The sequence below is a fragment of the Momordica charantia genome, assembly GCF_013281855.1.
Source record: "Momordica charantia cultivar OHB3-1 chromosome 6 unlocalized genomic scaffold, Mcharantia_2.0 BLBB01000006.1, whole genome shotgun sequence".
NCBI lineage: Eukaryota > Viridiplantae > Streptophyta > Magnoliopsida > Cucurbitales > Cucurbitaceae > Momordica > Momordica charantia.
In genome coordinates, this window is record NW_028275164.1 from 2,705,628 (window position 1) to 2,719,512 (window position 13,885).

The 13,885-nt window shown below is 35.0% G+C and overlaps 3 protein-coding genes across 3 annotated transcripts; 1 reads left to right on the top strand and 2 right to left on the bottom strand.

The window, feature by feature from the left end:
* Nucleotides 1-1,128: 1,128 nt before the first annotated feature.
* LOC111007458 (microbial collagenase) lies at nucleotides 1,129-2,727 on the bottom strand. The gene is made up of 4 exons (XM_022279831.2): nucleotides 2,394-2,727; nucleotides 1,862-2,059; nucleotides 1,715-1,774; nucleotides 1,129-1,530 (listed from the first exon to the last, which is right to left on the bottom strand). The coding sequence occupies exons 1-4, from the start codon at nucleotides 2,625-2,627 to the stop codon at nucleotides 1,243-1,245; spliced, it is 780 nt and encodes a 259-aa protein (XP_022135523.1). The 5' UTR covers nucleotides 2,628-2,727; the 3' UTR covers nucleotides 1,129-1,242.
* A 1,009-nt stretch (nucleotides 2,728-3,736) lies between these two features.
* LOC111007373 (peroxisome biogenesis protein 3-2) lies at nucleotides 3,737-8,520 on the bottom strand. Its single transcript, XM_022279723.2, has 8 exons — nucleotides 8,303-8,520; nucleotides 8,146-8,207; nucleotides 6,988-7,149; nucleotides 6,696-6,895; nucleotides 6,448-6,578; nucleotides 5,478-5,605; nucleotides 4,809-5,036; nucleotides 3,737-4,210 (listed from the first exon to the last, which is right to left on the bottom strand). The coding sequence occupies exons 2-8, from the start codon at nucleotides 8,157-8,159 to the stop codon at nucleotides 3,952-3,954; spliced, it is 1,122 nt and encodes a 373-aa protein (XP_022135415.1). The 5' UTR covers nucleotides 8,160-8,207; nucleotides 8,303-8,520; the 3' UTR covers nucleotides 3,737-3,951.
* Nucleotides 8,521-11,457: 2,937 nt separating this feature from the next.
* LOC111006970 (small ribosomal subunit protein RACK1) lies at nucleotides 11,458-13,486 on the top strand. Its single transcript, XM_022279091.2, has 2 exons — nucleotides 11,458-12,412; nucleotides 13,152-13,486. The coding sequence occupies exons 1-2, from the start codon at nucleotides 11,531-11,533 to the stop codon at nucleotides 13,251-13,253; spliced, it is 984 nt and encodes a 327-aa protein (XP_022134783.2). The 5' UTR covers nucleotides 11,458-11,530; the 3' UTR covers nucleotides 13,254-13,486.
* Nucleotides 13,487-13,885: the final 399 nt, after the last annotated feature.

The following is a 13,885-nucleotide window of genomic DNA, read 5'->3' on the forward strand; positions in this document are numbered from 1 at the left end:
CTTCCGGTCTAGACTGATTGCATCAAAACCATCCATCACTCCACGACTTGCTTTTGCATAAATTTCAGGACTGCACAATCTCAATCATAATATTTTACCACATACAAAAGAATAGATTGATTATTCCAAACAAAAATGTGATGTACTATGAAGTTCAATATGAAAAACAAACCTCGAAATCAGGACAGGTCCTCATCCCAAAGGTGCACCTGCTATTAATAATATGAGTTGAAGATTAAGAACTTCCAGCAACAATTTAAGAAAAATGAACAGGATAGCTCATTGGCAAACAACTGAGTTTACCGCTTGTTAGTTCAACTGCATTTGAATCTGATAGAACCCAAACAACTAGAAACATATGGAAATATAAAAGATAGAAGAACTACAATAACTAACGAAGTAATTCGTTGTATTTGGATCCTCCCCTCTTCTTGAGTATTTTTACTAAGGCCTAAATCATACTAAACATTTGCCTACCTTCTTTCCCTATCCCTCACTCTATTTATAACAAATCCATACTAACCAATTTCTTATCTAGTTACTAACAAACTCTTACTATTTTATTAATATCCCTAATTTTAACATTTCTTTATGGGGCTCGGTTTCTAAGCCCTTTTGTAATTATTCGCTAGGCCTTATTCATTTCGATTGGAATCCTTTTTTGCAGGGGATCTCCTCTTTCAGGGCTGTTTTTTTATGCCCTTTTGTAGGCTTTTTTGTAGCTCTCGTATCTTTTTCATTATTCTCGATGAAAGTATTGTTTCGCATAAAAAAAAAAAAAAAAATCCCTAATTACTCTAAAGACATTCCTATCAGAATCTCAAAATGATAGACAATCATTGAAATAACCATTGGCACCAGCCTCCAACACCAAATTTTAGAGAAATAGAGGGAAACCTAAGGTGAGTTTAATAACTTAATCAAGACTCGATTGCTACATCCAAACACTTTATGACCAAGAAAAATCGAAAAGGAAGTGACAGATACCTGAGAAAACAGCCTGAAAATCATGGTACAACTTTCTGTGGCTGCTGCAAAGAGTATGCTCTACAAAAAAAAAATTCAATGCAGAATGGAATGCCATAGATTTCTCTAGAGGTGAAGCTCAGAGTTAGCGAAGGATATAAATGTTCTTAACAAATATAATACATTTAACATTTGAATATGGCAGTGAGTTACAGCACACAAGTATACATATCCAAATGTACAAATCAAAAAGGTCAAATGTTTGAAGAAAGGAAACTAATTATTGACACGGCGACACCGGCACCAGAATGCAGTTCCCCCACTTCTACCACGAGCAACAGCTATTTCCTCATCAACATAAAACCAGATAAAGAAAGGATCCTTGCTGCTTGGCTCCCTTTCTTCCTTTTTACCAAGATTTATCTCTAAAGGGCTTAAAGGTCCAACTTTTATCCGAATTTGCTCGAAAATGAACGCCAGTATTCTATTCTTCCATGAAAGTCTACCTTCAAATGTTAAGCTTCCAACAGGCCCCAGATACACTCCATTCTCTATTCTTTTTCCCTAAAAATCCAGGAAGTGGTGAATCAGTTTAAAGAAAAAAGATCTGAAAAGTCAATGAGAGCATTCCTAGGCTTCTGTTCTTATTACACGCTAAAGTTTGTAAACATATAAATTCATTCAATCTTTTTAAAAAGTAAATGTGGAAATCAGAGAGCAAAATCCATAGAGAGACAGATAAACTTACAGCGGCATCAAACCTCTGGATGGCTGTGAGAGGAAAGTACCGCCCCTTTTCCAATTTTTTCTGCAATTCAGTACTAAAATCCAGAAATTAGAATATGGGAATGATTAAATACTCTAAAGTAGGAAAAGAAACGGAAACAAAATCAACCTCAGCTGTGAAAATAAGCATCCAGGTTCTCCCGGGAGAGCTTGTTCCACCAAGTGTGTCAAAAAACCTTGAAGGATCAAGTTTTGCCTTCTCAATTATGGAAAGGGCTGACAGAATTTCTTCTGCTGCTACCCGTCTTGTCTTTGCCGCACTTTTTAGCAATTTGACACTCTTTTCCACTTCCTCATCCATAATAAGCTACACGAGTCAATTGGTCATAGATTATTAGTACAGCCCCATTTGACTTAAACTTTGAATTGTGAAGCAGTGCGTGAACAGAGAGAGAGAGGTAGAAAAATGTTGACCATACAACCTAACGAATATAACGTATTTCATTCTTCTATACAACTTCCAAAATTGAACAACTCTTTCCAAATTGAAGTTCTAAAAGAGCTTTCAGAAATCACAGATTTGAATCCATTTATTACTATCCTCGTGCAATTCGGTAGTAACCAACCAGAGGCTTCGATAGAACTCATATAAACGTCATTCAAACCGAGTAGAGAAATATCAAAGCAAAAAGATAACATACACTGCTGGAATTCTCTTCCTCTACCAGAAGAGGGGCTGCTCCATTTGGGTCTTTTCCATCCAAAGCTGCCAATGTTTTCACTCTCAGCAATCTTGAAAGTGAAGGCTGATTCGAGGATTTGAATGAAATGGGGTATGACGGGTTGGCATTAGAAGGGGTTTTAGGGAAGATTTTTGGTGATGAACTCGAAGCGAACCAGCTGAAGGTGGAAGCCGCCATTACGAGTGAACTCATGGTCGCTATTTACTTCCAGTGATGGTGGTGTTCTTTGCCCGAAGAGGAAGGTTCTTCGTCTTCCTTTCATCCATAGAATATCGGGTGCGGATCAAATCCTCTGTATACCATGATTGGCAGTGGAATTTGAATCCTCTAATTTGATGAAGATGAATGGACTTAATTTTTCTTCAAACGTAATACTTGGATGATTTAAATAATACCAAATTATATCTTTGCTCTCCATACTTTAATTTATTAATATCTTTCTATTTGTGATATTTTTATTATTGTTTTTATATTACAATCAAGGTTAATTACAAGTTTAAGATTGGAATTTTCAAACTTGGATCTAAATCAAATATTCCAACAAAAAAATTTGACATTAATATAAAAATGTAATAAAAACTGAAGGTAGAACATAATGACTAAGTTATATTTTGATTTTTATATGGTGTCTCATATTTTGTAAGTAATAATTAAAAGACATCAACAATTTTACAACATATCATTAATTCAACCTTGTTTAAAGGTTCAGTATTCCTCAAGAATTTGATCCAAGGTTCAAGTAATCAAGAAAAATGAAAAAAATGTAAGATGTGTTCAAATAACAGTGACTGAGATTTATTTCTTCGGGAAAAAAAAATAGTAACTATGATTTAGAATGACAAATACTTTCGATGGCTTCAACATCAGTTTAAACAATGGATATAAGATCCTCTAATTTGATGGAAGGTTATTAATGTTTTAACCTAAATCACTTCAAAATTTAAAACAAGTCATTTATCTCATTACTGCAAACTTGCAACTTCAACCTAATTATCCCCAAGACACACAGTTTATGAAGTAGAATATTTGTCAATCAGACAATTTATTTTTACACTGAGCTTTTTAATTTAAAAAGTATGTGCTCGCCCCAAAGCCCAAACTCGAGAGAGTTGAGGAATTTTCCCATGACCTGTGACCTTCGAGTAGGTGTTACTCTGTGGGCGTGGACCTCAGCCAACAAAGCTTGCCTCTTAGGGGCATTATTTTTAAGAAGCGAAGTATAAGACCTGCTAGTAAAAGCTAGATTTCTAGACGTAGAATCATAATTTCAAATCATATTAAAAGCATGGAACCAACAAACATTGAATCGAAAGAATTTCAAAAATTATTATCAAATAAATTCTCACCATCTTACCCCAAGTTCTCCTTTCAAATTGTGAAGGTTCCAAGGATCCAAGCCAAGGCCGAAGGAAGCCAGAGACATTTTTACAAAGATGTGCAACCCCACAGCAAAACAAGAACCTAATAATGAAGTGGCAAGAATGTGGATGCAAAGCCATGGCCAGGGCCTTTATTTCTAGGAGGCAGGCATATTTGCATAGAGGAGAGTGAAGAAGATTTCCGCTTCTGGTATACCTCTTATCATTTGGATGAATCTACTTTTGATTGGATCTTCAAGGAGCAATGGCCCCATCTGGGCAACTCTTGGCACAAGTCTTGCCAGTGGTATCCCTGATGTCCTACTGCTGCCTCCTGCAAGCGAAGCCTCCATTTCTTCCATCAATCCATCAGCTCCTGCTTCTAACGATCTCTCCACTACGTTCCCAAATTCGGCACTGAACCCAGAAAAGGAGAGAGAATAAACTGATACATCTTTAGTAGAAAGAAACTTCCATTTACATTCGTCTGGGTGGATGCTTGAGCGATGATATTGCATCAACTTAAAGGATGTAGGATCGACGAAAAACTCGTATGAAGTATCAAGGAAGCATGATTACAGAAGAAATGCATTTTTAAGCAAGCATTTTACACTGCAAACAGTAATGGTTTTTAAGTAATTCTGACCCCTGCACAATTTTCATGTTCATTCAAACCGGTTAAATTGTAAGTTAGTTTTTGAACTTATAAGAGTGTGTCTAATAGATCCATTAATTTTAAATAGGTGTACAATTTTGTGTTTGATAAGTTACAGAACTTTAAAAGTGCCTAACAAGTCCATAACTTACCTTTTTTTTTCATTCTTGAACCTTTAGACTCAAAATTGAAAGTTTAGAGACTCATTAGACACTTTATTGTCTATAAAATAGAGACTAAATATCAGGGACGTAACTTGTAAATTAACCTTCACAACTCCATGCATGTTTCCTGGTAAAATTGATTATGAGCCTTTCATCTACATTCATTATGGTGACTGTTGGTTTATAATCATCATACCTTAGTAACACTGCTCTAGTCTCCATCATAAGTTGGTCAAACTTATTAAAATTTGGATCAGCTGCATCCTCATCGGTGGAGAGCACGGCTTTAATATTTGATTGATTGTCCTCAGGCATCAAGTAGTCCAACCAATGATGGGGACTTCCTGTGCTCATGAAGATTTTGATTATTTGCATTGTAGTTTCGCGAAGTATAGTTGTGTTAAAGACATCTCGCAACTGTTTTCTGCAACCAAGAACCAATAAAGAATACTAATGATGAGATATAAAAGACATAGTACAATCAGACATAATCTCCGTAAAACATTATCAAACAAAGCTTCAGGATAACTATGCTTCAGTTCATCAAGTTTCTTGATGGAAGAGCTTGGAATCAGTAACACAATTTGGTCTTGAACTTGAATAAAGTTTTATGAAGAAATAATCTCAGTTCCCAGATAATTAAAAAAAAAAAAAAAAAAAAAAAACTTCCACTTGTGTGATTCATATGCATGACAAAATGGTTTAACAGGAAAATAGTTAAGGAACATGATATTTTAGGTCACTATGGGGGGGCGTTTGGGATCTCTAGATACCATTTTACAAGAATATCTTTGATGTGATGTACATGTATACTTGTGAAAGTTTCAAGCATTTTTCTGAAACTATATTCAAACGAGCCTCTTACCTCTTGAGAACTTCTGCTACTGCTACCTGCATTTTAGGAATCAAGGCATTCAAACCATAATTGGAGAGGAAATCAGAGATGGCTAGAAATTTCTGCTGGTCGTCCCTATCGATGAGATCAGCCTCCTCCTGCAGAATCAGGAACCACAAGGACTAATATTTCAGAAAAGTAGACAATGAATCAAAGAATAACTAAAAAAGAACATAGACTGCACAACTTTCTAGTTATGATATCTAAGACATTTAACGTCTCACATCATTCTAAGAAGTTTACAACTGGCAAAAGCATTGACATCCATGTTAGCAAAATAAATGCAGGTGCAGCATACTGGATCAGGATTATACGAATTACTGGTTATTAGATTTTGTAGAATGATTACTTATTTATTGGTGAAACAAATAACACATCCACTCCACACTGTAGAACATTTGTTTTTCCTTTACAGAACAGAGATACCACTGGTCCGCTGGAACCACTTTGCATCCCACCTTTCCTAATAGTTCTTTCTTCATAGAACGTATTCAAAACCGCAGTCATGTAAAGCTCAGGTCATAAATAATGGCAAACACAATTAAGCAAATATACATATGTTCTGGCTACCAAAATAATAATAATAACAACAACAATAAATTATATGAAGATTAACATCTGGTACACTCTATGAAGTCTGAATATGGGAGTAAAGTTAGAACTTCCAGTAAGAAATCTAAAGCATTGAATATTTTTGAGTTATTAAATGATTATTAACTCATAAAAAATCTCAAAAACATTTGGATAAAATTGCATAAATCATAAATCCAAATTTCTAATGATACACGCAGAAAACATCATCAGCACTTATATATAAGAAATGATAAAAACAGCACCAAAATAACAACTAAAGGTAAAATGACTAATCCAGTAATTCCGAGAGGAACAATAATGAAAACAGTTCACAAAAATATGAAATGGCAAATACAGCAGGCCTTACAAGTAAATGGGAGCTACCAAAACCACGAGCAGTATCAATGTACATATGTCTTCCTAATATGTTGACTTGAACTCTAATGTATAAGCTTAACACGGTTATTGCCCAGAGTGATATAACCATCTTTGTGAAGCCTGGAAAAACACATTCCGATCAAAGTGATCTAAGTTTATAGTCTTCAGTTAAGGAGAAAAGTTATAAGTTAAAGACCAGAGAATAAACACCAAAGTGGGCCTGGGCCCTCTTCATACTTAGTATTTTGAGGTTTTCCCATAAATCAAGTTTCTCAGCCAATGTCAAAGTGTTTGGCTGACCCTTCCCCATCATTAACCTCTCTGTCAGGTGAGAAAGATCCAAATCTTCTTCTATCCGACTATGTAAATGTCGTATAGCATGAGGCAGTGTTGTCGTGTCAGCTATCCTTTGAATATTCTCAAAATGAGCTTGTATTCTACAAACATGAATCCAGAAAACACAAAAGTTAAATAACTCTGAGAACCGATACTGGTGAAAATAAGGGAAGAAAAGGTAGCATCTCTTAACTGAGCCTTAATGAGCTCATCTGCTTCACGTTCATTAGCCAACTCTCTCTGGATATCATGAAGCCTTCGACTATAAGCATCATATTGTCTGTAAAGAAAATACCCACTTCCCAAAACACCAGCTGTGATTAAAATCTTCCTCTTATGCCTTCTCCAAAAATCCCTGCTCGCACAGTGTTAGAGATAATAAGACATTATGAAATGTAAGAAACCAAAGTATTGTCGCAGTTCCCTATCAACTACTAACTCTCACAATCTGCCTTCAATATCGTTTTTATTCTGAAACCATGTTTTGAGATCAATAGAATGAAATTTATAGATATTTTAAGATATCAAATGATGTTAGGGGTGGCTCAATAATCAAAGGGATGAGGTGCAAAACAGATACTTGTGAGGTCATGTGTTCCAACCATGCCTACTAACGAAGATATCTAATGTTCTACAATTTCCTTTATGCAAAAAATTGTAGTGTTTAGTTGTCCCAAATAGTTAGTTGGAGCCCATCTAAATTTGCCCAAACATCTATGGTTTTGAACAAATATACATACACTCGTTTGATGACAATTTTGATTTTACTGCTTGCTTATTAACTATTTCCACTGTTTTGTAATCTACTTGTAAAAGCCATTTAATTTTAATGGTACACAGACAATTTTTTTCATTGTGGAGGCTTCGTATCAGGTAGACGTAGAGCCCAAGCCTTCCCCCTCTTGACGCTCTCTCTTTCATTTCTTTCAATTCACATACAAGACTGAAGACACAATTATTAATTATTATCCTTGATAAAAGTGTAAATTATAATGGTAGAGGTATTAGAAAGTTCCTATTGGGAATACATTCAAACAGGAAAATGGAAGTTGCATTCATTCAGAATCGATTTGTCATCAAATAATGTGAAACCATTTACTCTACATTGATCGATTAGAAATTAATCATCCCATCCAATTCGCAATTGTCTCGAATCAGAGAGTAGCACCATTTCTACCAAATAAACGAACAACGGAACCGAAAATTAGATCAGCTATCAAACATAGCCACTACTTTACAAATTCAGCTTCAAGATAATAGTTGCGATGAAATAAAAAAGATACCCAGATCAATAGCAACACAGATGAGAGCCATGCGAAATAATGAATGCAGGAGGAACATGAGAACTGACCTTAACGGAATCATTTTGGTGTCATAAATTAAACCGGATATCCATCACCATGCCTTAGCCAACTGCAAATCCATTCCAACAAAACAATGATTGAAATTAGAAGAAAAAGGACGTAAAGCGGAAATCAAATGAGCTGATAACCAATACAGTCACGGACCCAGATAGGAAAAAGAGATGGAGAAACGCCGCAACTCCTCGATAAGGCCCGCAAACTTGAAAACCCCACGGGAAGCAACTCAGCAGGAACAGAAGGAAGCAGGTCTTGCCCTCCTTAACGCGGATTCTAATGAAATTTCGAGGGTTTTGAGCTTGAAGAAGACAAGGAATCTGCAAGCCGAGAGAAAATGGGCACTTCGATTGATTGATTAATATAAGAATAATCTTCGTTTTTAATCTTTTACCTCTTGGAGTTCGGCCTTTGTCCACGCACAGAAGACGGTAACAGTCCTAGCACACTTTATCTTGAGTTTTATGAACTCTATCATTAAAATTTGGTTTGTAAGAAAAATTACATGTTTTTTTTCCTATGTAATAGCAAAGGGCTGGTTGGAAAAAATTCTACCAATTACCTTGGCAACCAATATATTAGACTTAGGTGGTTTTTGTGCAAGCTGGTTCGAACATTCACCAATATCAAAAAAAAATTATATGTCTAATTGGACGATAATGTATAATATGTATTTTTTTTAGTACAACACGTGGAATGAAGAGATTCGAACTCACGATCTTTGAATCGAAAATATAGTTTTGACCAGTTGACGTATAATAAGTATTTAAACTTTCAACTTTATATCTAATATGACTTTAGATTTATAATTTCGTATCAAGTTAATGATCTATCCGATACTTTCTTAAATTTATTGAACTGTTCAACAATATATATATACACTTAAATTTATTGAACCGTTCAATAATATATATATATATATATAAGGGCTTACTCTAATTTGTGAATTATTTAAAATTTTAATATGTTAGGACATGAGTTATTAAACACTGATCGAATTTAAGAGTTCTTTTTTTCTACGACAAAAGTTCAAAGGTTTATCGGTGGAGGAGCTATGTTGAAAAATTATGTTGTTAGCGGCACCATGATAAAAAGGAGAGTATATACTCGATAAAAGGTTGATACATCAAATACAGATGAGACTTATATGCTTAATATAAACTTTAGTATATATAATGAGTATTTCCTCAGTTGATTTAAAATTCACATACATCAATACATAAATCATAAAATGGAAAATGAATATCACAAGTCTAAAGTTATGTAATTTGTGGGATTAACCTATTCATAATTTGGGATGAACAAATCCATATGCTAAATATATGTCTAAATTTTTCCTTTTTTGTCATATAAACTTAACTAGATGATGCAAAAACTTCCTTTGCTTCTATTTCTATCATGATATTTATAATATCTTATTATTCTCTCTATATTTTGATTAAAGTGTGCACAATTGATTGTGGCGAGGGATTATAAAATCAAACTAGTTAAAAATAGTAACAAATATGTGAGGGTGGAGTTCGAACACGAAATTTTAATCGTAGATACATGCACTATCCAATTAATATAAACTAATATCGTCTTTCTATTTGTAACTAACAATACTTTAAACTAAATTCAAATTCTATATAAATCGATGCAAGTTGTTAGATCCTTGCTATTTAAAACAAAGTTCAATCATTACGTTATCTTGAAGTATTGAAGATTTAGACTTCATGAAAAAAAATGATGAATTTAGACAATTAAATTAAATGTGTACAAATATACATTATTGGCATAATTATACTTTCATGAAACAAACAAAATTAGAAACTTGTATAAGATAAAATATAAAAGCATGTAATTTTTAATAATGAATTTTTAAAATAATAAATTTATTAGTTTATTCACTCAAATAAGATTGTTTTGATGTTTATTTAGTCGAGGGCTGAAAATCTTGTGTGGTTGTTTCGATAGATTTATAAAATAATAATAACAATAATAATAAAAGTTGAATATTTTAGTAGGTTTGAATATTATTTGTATTTTTTCTACTAAAATCGGGCAAATATATTAATGTGAGTTTTTGTTTTTCCCTATTTGTTGGTTCGTGTGAGTTTATTATTTTTATTTACTTCGTTAACAAATGTGTTAATGCGAGGCAAATTTTGATTTATAAGATATCGATTGTTTTTATATTTGTATACTTCATTATGATATTGCATATTGTATTAATATGAATTTTTAAATGCCAACATATGAACATGACTAGAGATAATTAGGAAAGTGAAAATAAATAATAACATCTAAAATATTTAATAAGATAGATAATGTACGATTAATTTAAGAGAGAATGTAGGATCCTGATTGATAATTTTGTCCGTGGACCCTATATAAAAACTAAAAATATTTTTACTTAAAATAATAATAGAAATCCTTTACACATGGCATAATTTGAGTTGAAGTAGTATGAAAGTTCCCTCGCACTATGGGAGGAATGTAGCAGTAGAAATAGTAGAGCTGGTTCTCCCGAGGCTCATTACTTCAACTAGTCTCTGTGTTCCTCGAATGGATCTCTTAATTGTTGAGAGGGTTGCCCAAAAGCAGTATATAAGGCATACCCCGTAAAACTTACAAGTAAACCAGATATAGAGATGGCAACTAGGGTTGTTCTTTTTTTTTTATCTGAAAAAAGATCTCAACTAACCATGTATGGAAGCATTGTTTAAACATGATTCAATCAACATATTTACCTATCAAAGAAAAAGAGGTTAAGTTCCGTTATCTATCTTAGAAAAAAACATTATTTGGAAAAAAAATGAACTAATGACCTATTGGTTAAGAGATATACGTCAATTATCCTCTAAACTCATGTTGACAGTGAACATTAATAAGACCTTCAAAATACGTTTTTTTCCCTCATAAAAAGAGTAATGCTTGAGAAGTACAAATTCTAAAAAAACTCCTACTAATTGTAAATTTTGTTGTTTTGTTAGGTATATTTTATCTGTTCTTAGAAACAAAGACATAATATTTTTCTTCATTATATTATTTTTTGGCACAACAAATAATGAAAGGTTAATTCTAGATATTGTATATTTTAATTTTCATAATTTAGAAATATTTATTTTGGTTAATGTATATTTAAAAAAACAACTATTTTGATTGATTTATTATATATCTTTTTCATTTTTTAAAAAAATTATTTGAAAGGTTAATTAACTGAAAAAAGAAAAGCCGGGCTTTGGGCTTCTACAGGCCCAAAGGTGGTAGCTAGGGTTTTCTTTGCAAAACCCTAACTATTTACACTATATATACTATAATCTTTTCTCTCCCTTCACAAGTTCTCATCTTTTTCACAGCCGCGTAGAACGAAAGCTAAGCAGCGGAAGAAAAACAATGGCGGAAGGGCTTGTTCTTCGAGGAACAATGAGGGCTCACACCGACATGGTGACGGCCATAGCCACCCCAATCGACAATTCCGATATGATCGTGACGTCTTCCCGCGATAAATCCATCATCTTGTGGCGCCTCACCAAGGAGGAGAAGACCTATGGCGTTCCTCAACGCAGGCTCAATGGCCACTCTCACTTCGTCCAGGACGTTGTCCTCTCATCCGACGGCCAGTTCGCGCTCTCCGGCTCATGGGACGGCGAGCTCCGCCTCTGGGACCTCGCCACCGGAGTCACCTCCCGTCGATTCGTCGGACATTCGAAGGATGTTCTCTCCGTCGCCTTCTCGATCGACAATCGCCAGATCGTCTCGGCCTCTCGTGACCGGACGATCAAGCTGTGGAACACTCTCGGCGAGTGCAAGTACACCATTCAGGACGGCGACGCTCACACTGACTGGGTTAGCTGTGTTCGATTCAGCCCTAACACGCTGCAGCCGACGATTGTTTCCGCGTCTTGGGATAAAACCGTCAAGGTTTGGAACTTGACCAATTGCAAGTTGAGAGTCACTCTCGCTGGCCACGCCGGTTATGTGAACACGGTGGCGGTTTCGCCGGACGGCTCGCTGTGCGCCAGCGGAGGCAAAGACGGAGTTATTTTGCTGTGGGACTTGGCCGAGGGTAAGAGGCTCTATTCGTTGGATGCCGGATCGATTATTCATGCTCTTTGTTTCAGCCCCAACAGGTACTGGCTCTGTGCTGCCACTGAGAGCAGTATTAAGATCTGGGACTTGGAGAGCAAGAGCATTGTTGAGGACTTGAAAGTCGATTTGAAAACCGAGGCTGAGAAAACTGACGACACCCATGCTGCTACTGCCAACAAGATTAAGGTATATTCACTTTATTCTTTTCTCCATTGCTCATGCGTTTCGTTGAATGCTCTGCTTTACACTCGTGTGTCTATTTCCCAATTCGCTGCGATAATTTGAGGCGTTTCAATTGTTGTTCTTTGTTCGTTTATGGTTGATTGAATTAGTCTGGTTCTGCTTGCAATTACCAATTACACTGGTTATGCCTGGTGCATTTTGCTACTCCACTTTTTCCTGGAACTGTTTCAGCACTTATTCGTGACTCTGAAGATAGAGCGACTCAATTATCTTATTGATTTGTTATCCAATTCTATTATTCATTTTTGTTGGCCATTAGCAATGCATGTGTAGTTGATTACTGATTTAGCCTCTTTTCCATCTGTAATTGCCTCGCATGTTCCTTTCCACTTCATAATATTTCATTTTTACTTGGTTGATGAAATCAAGGTTTACACATTCCGGTCAATTTAATATGAACTGTGGAGATTGTTACCCATTCTACATGGGTTTTCCTTGTTTTTGTTGTTGGGTGTGAAAAAGATGTAAATTTATTTCGTTCTTTCCTTCCATGCACATCAAAGAATCAAATGGTACTCAGTACTCCAACATAAATCGATGTTGTTATCATGTTGGTCAATGGTGGCATAGAATAGAGTTCCCGTAATAAGGGTGATTTGTAGAGTGACCGTCTTGGGAGAAGTTCAACAAAATCTCTCATTGAATGACTTGTGTCTGATTGAAGTTTGTGTTTGATTTTCAGGTTATCTACTGCACAAGTTTGAGCTGGAGTGCAGATGGGAGCACATTGTTTAGTGGCTACACGGATGGAGTGATCAGAGTTTGGGGAATTGGTCGCTATTAGAAAGAAAATCCATGATGATTATTTCCAGATGCACTTTTTTGTTTCTATTTTGAGAAGAAACTTTTCAGACCTTACTACTCATTACAAGTATCAGTACTTAGAATTTTCTTTAGGGTTTTGCTGTGGGAGTGATGAATTATTTGGTTTTCTTAAGTTTATGTTGAAATGACTTCGAGGTCAACAATGTTTTGTCTTTGGAGTATGCCAAAATTCAGAGTTAAATTTGCTGCTGATATTTTCTTTAAGAAGCATCGTTACACCGTAAAATCTCGATGATGATGACGACATGTCCACTGTCTTGAAAGCATCTTCAAGTCTAAGAACTGGAACACTTGAAATTAGTCTTTGCTGGTGAATGCATGTGGTCTTTATGCGCGACAACATTTTGATTCTATAAATTCTTGATGATTGATGATGCCACGACAATATGCAACTGCGAAACAGAACTTTCTTCTGGCTGATGTTCCGTTTGAAACTGTTTTTAGATTTTTTTTCCCTGGTTTGAATTAAAACTTCTGTCTTGTAGTTATACGGCTTGTCTATTATAGATTTCAAAAACTGAAGTGTCAGACAACATTTTCAAGTTTATCAAGAAAGTAAAGCAATTTTTAAGAAAAATATTATCAAATAAA

Excerpts from the sequence above, each read along its gene's own strand:
- LOC111006970 (XM_022279091.2), top strand. The coding sequence starts at position 11,531 with ATGGCGGAAGGGCTTGTTCTTCGAGGAACAATGAGGGCTCACACCGAC. Across the intron at positions 12,413-13,151 it reads CTACTGCCAACAAGATTAAG|GTTATCTACTGCACAAGTTT; the intron begins GTATATTCACTT and ends TTTGATTTTCAG.
- LOC111007373 (XM_022279723.2), bottom strand. Across the intron at positions 6,896-6,987 it reads GATGAGCTCATTAAGGCTCA|AATACAAGCTCATTTTGAGA; the intron begins GTTAAGAGATGC and ends TCATGTTTGTAG. Across the intron at positions 5,606-6,447 it reads TTGGTAGCTCCCATTTACTT|GAGGAGGCTGATCTCATCGA; the intron begins GTAAGGCCTGCT and ends CTGATTCTGCAG.
- LOC111007458 (XM_022279831.2), bottom strand. The coding sequence starts at position 2,627 with ATGAGTTCACTCGTAATGGCGGCTTCCACCTTCAGCTGGTTCGCTTCG. Across the intron at positions 1,775-1,861 it reads TGCTTATTTTCACAGCTGAG|AAAAAATTGGAAAAGGGGCG; the intron begins GTTGATTTTGTT and ends ACTGAATTGCAG. Across the intron at positions 1,531-1,714 it reads TCCAGAGGTTTGATGCCGCT|GGAAAAAGAATAGAGAATGG; the intron begins GTAAGTTTATCT and ends CTGGATTTTTAG.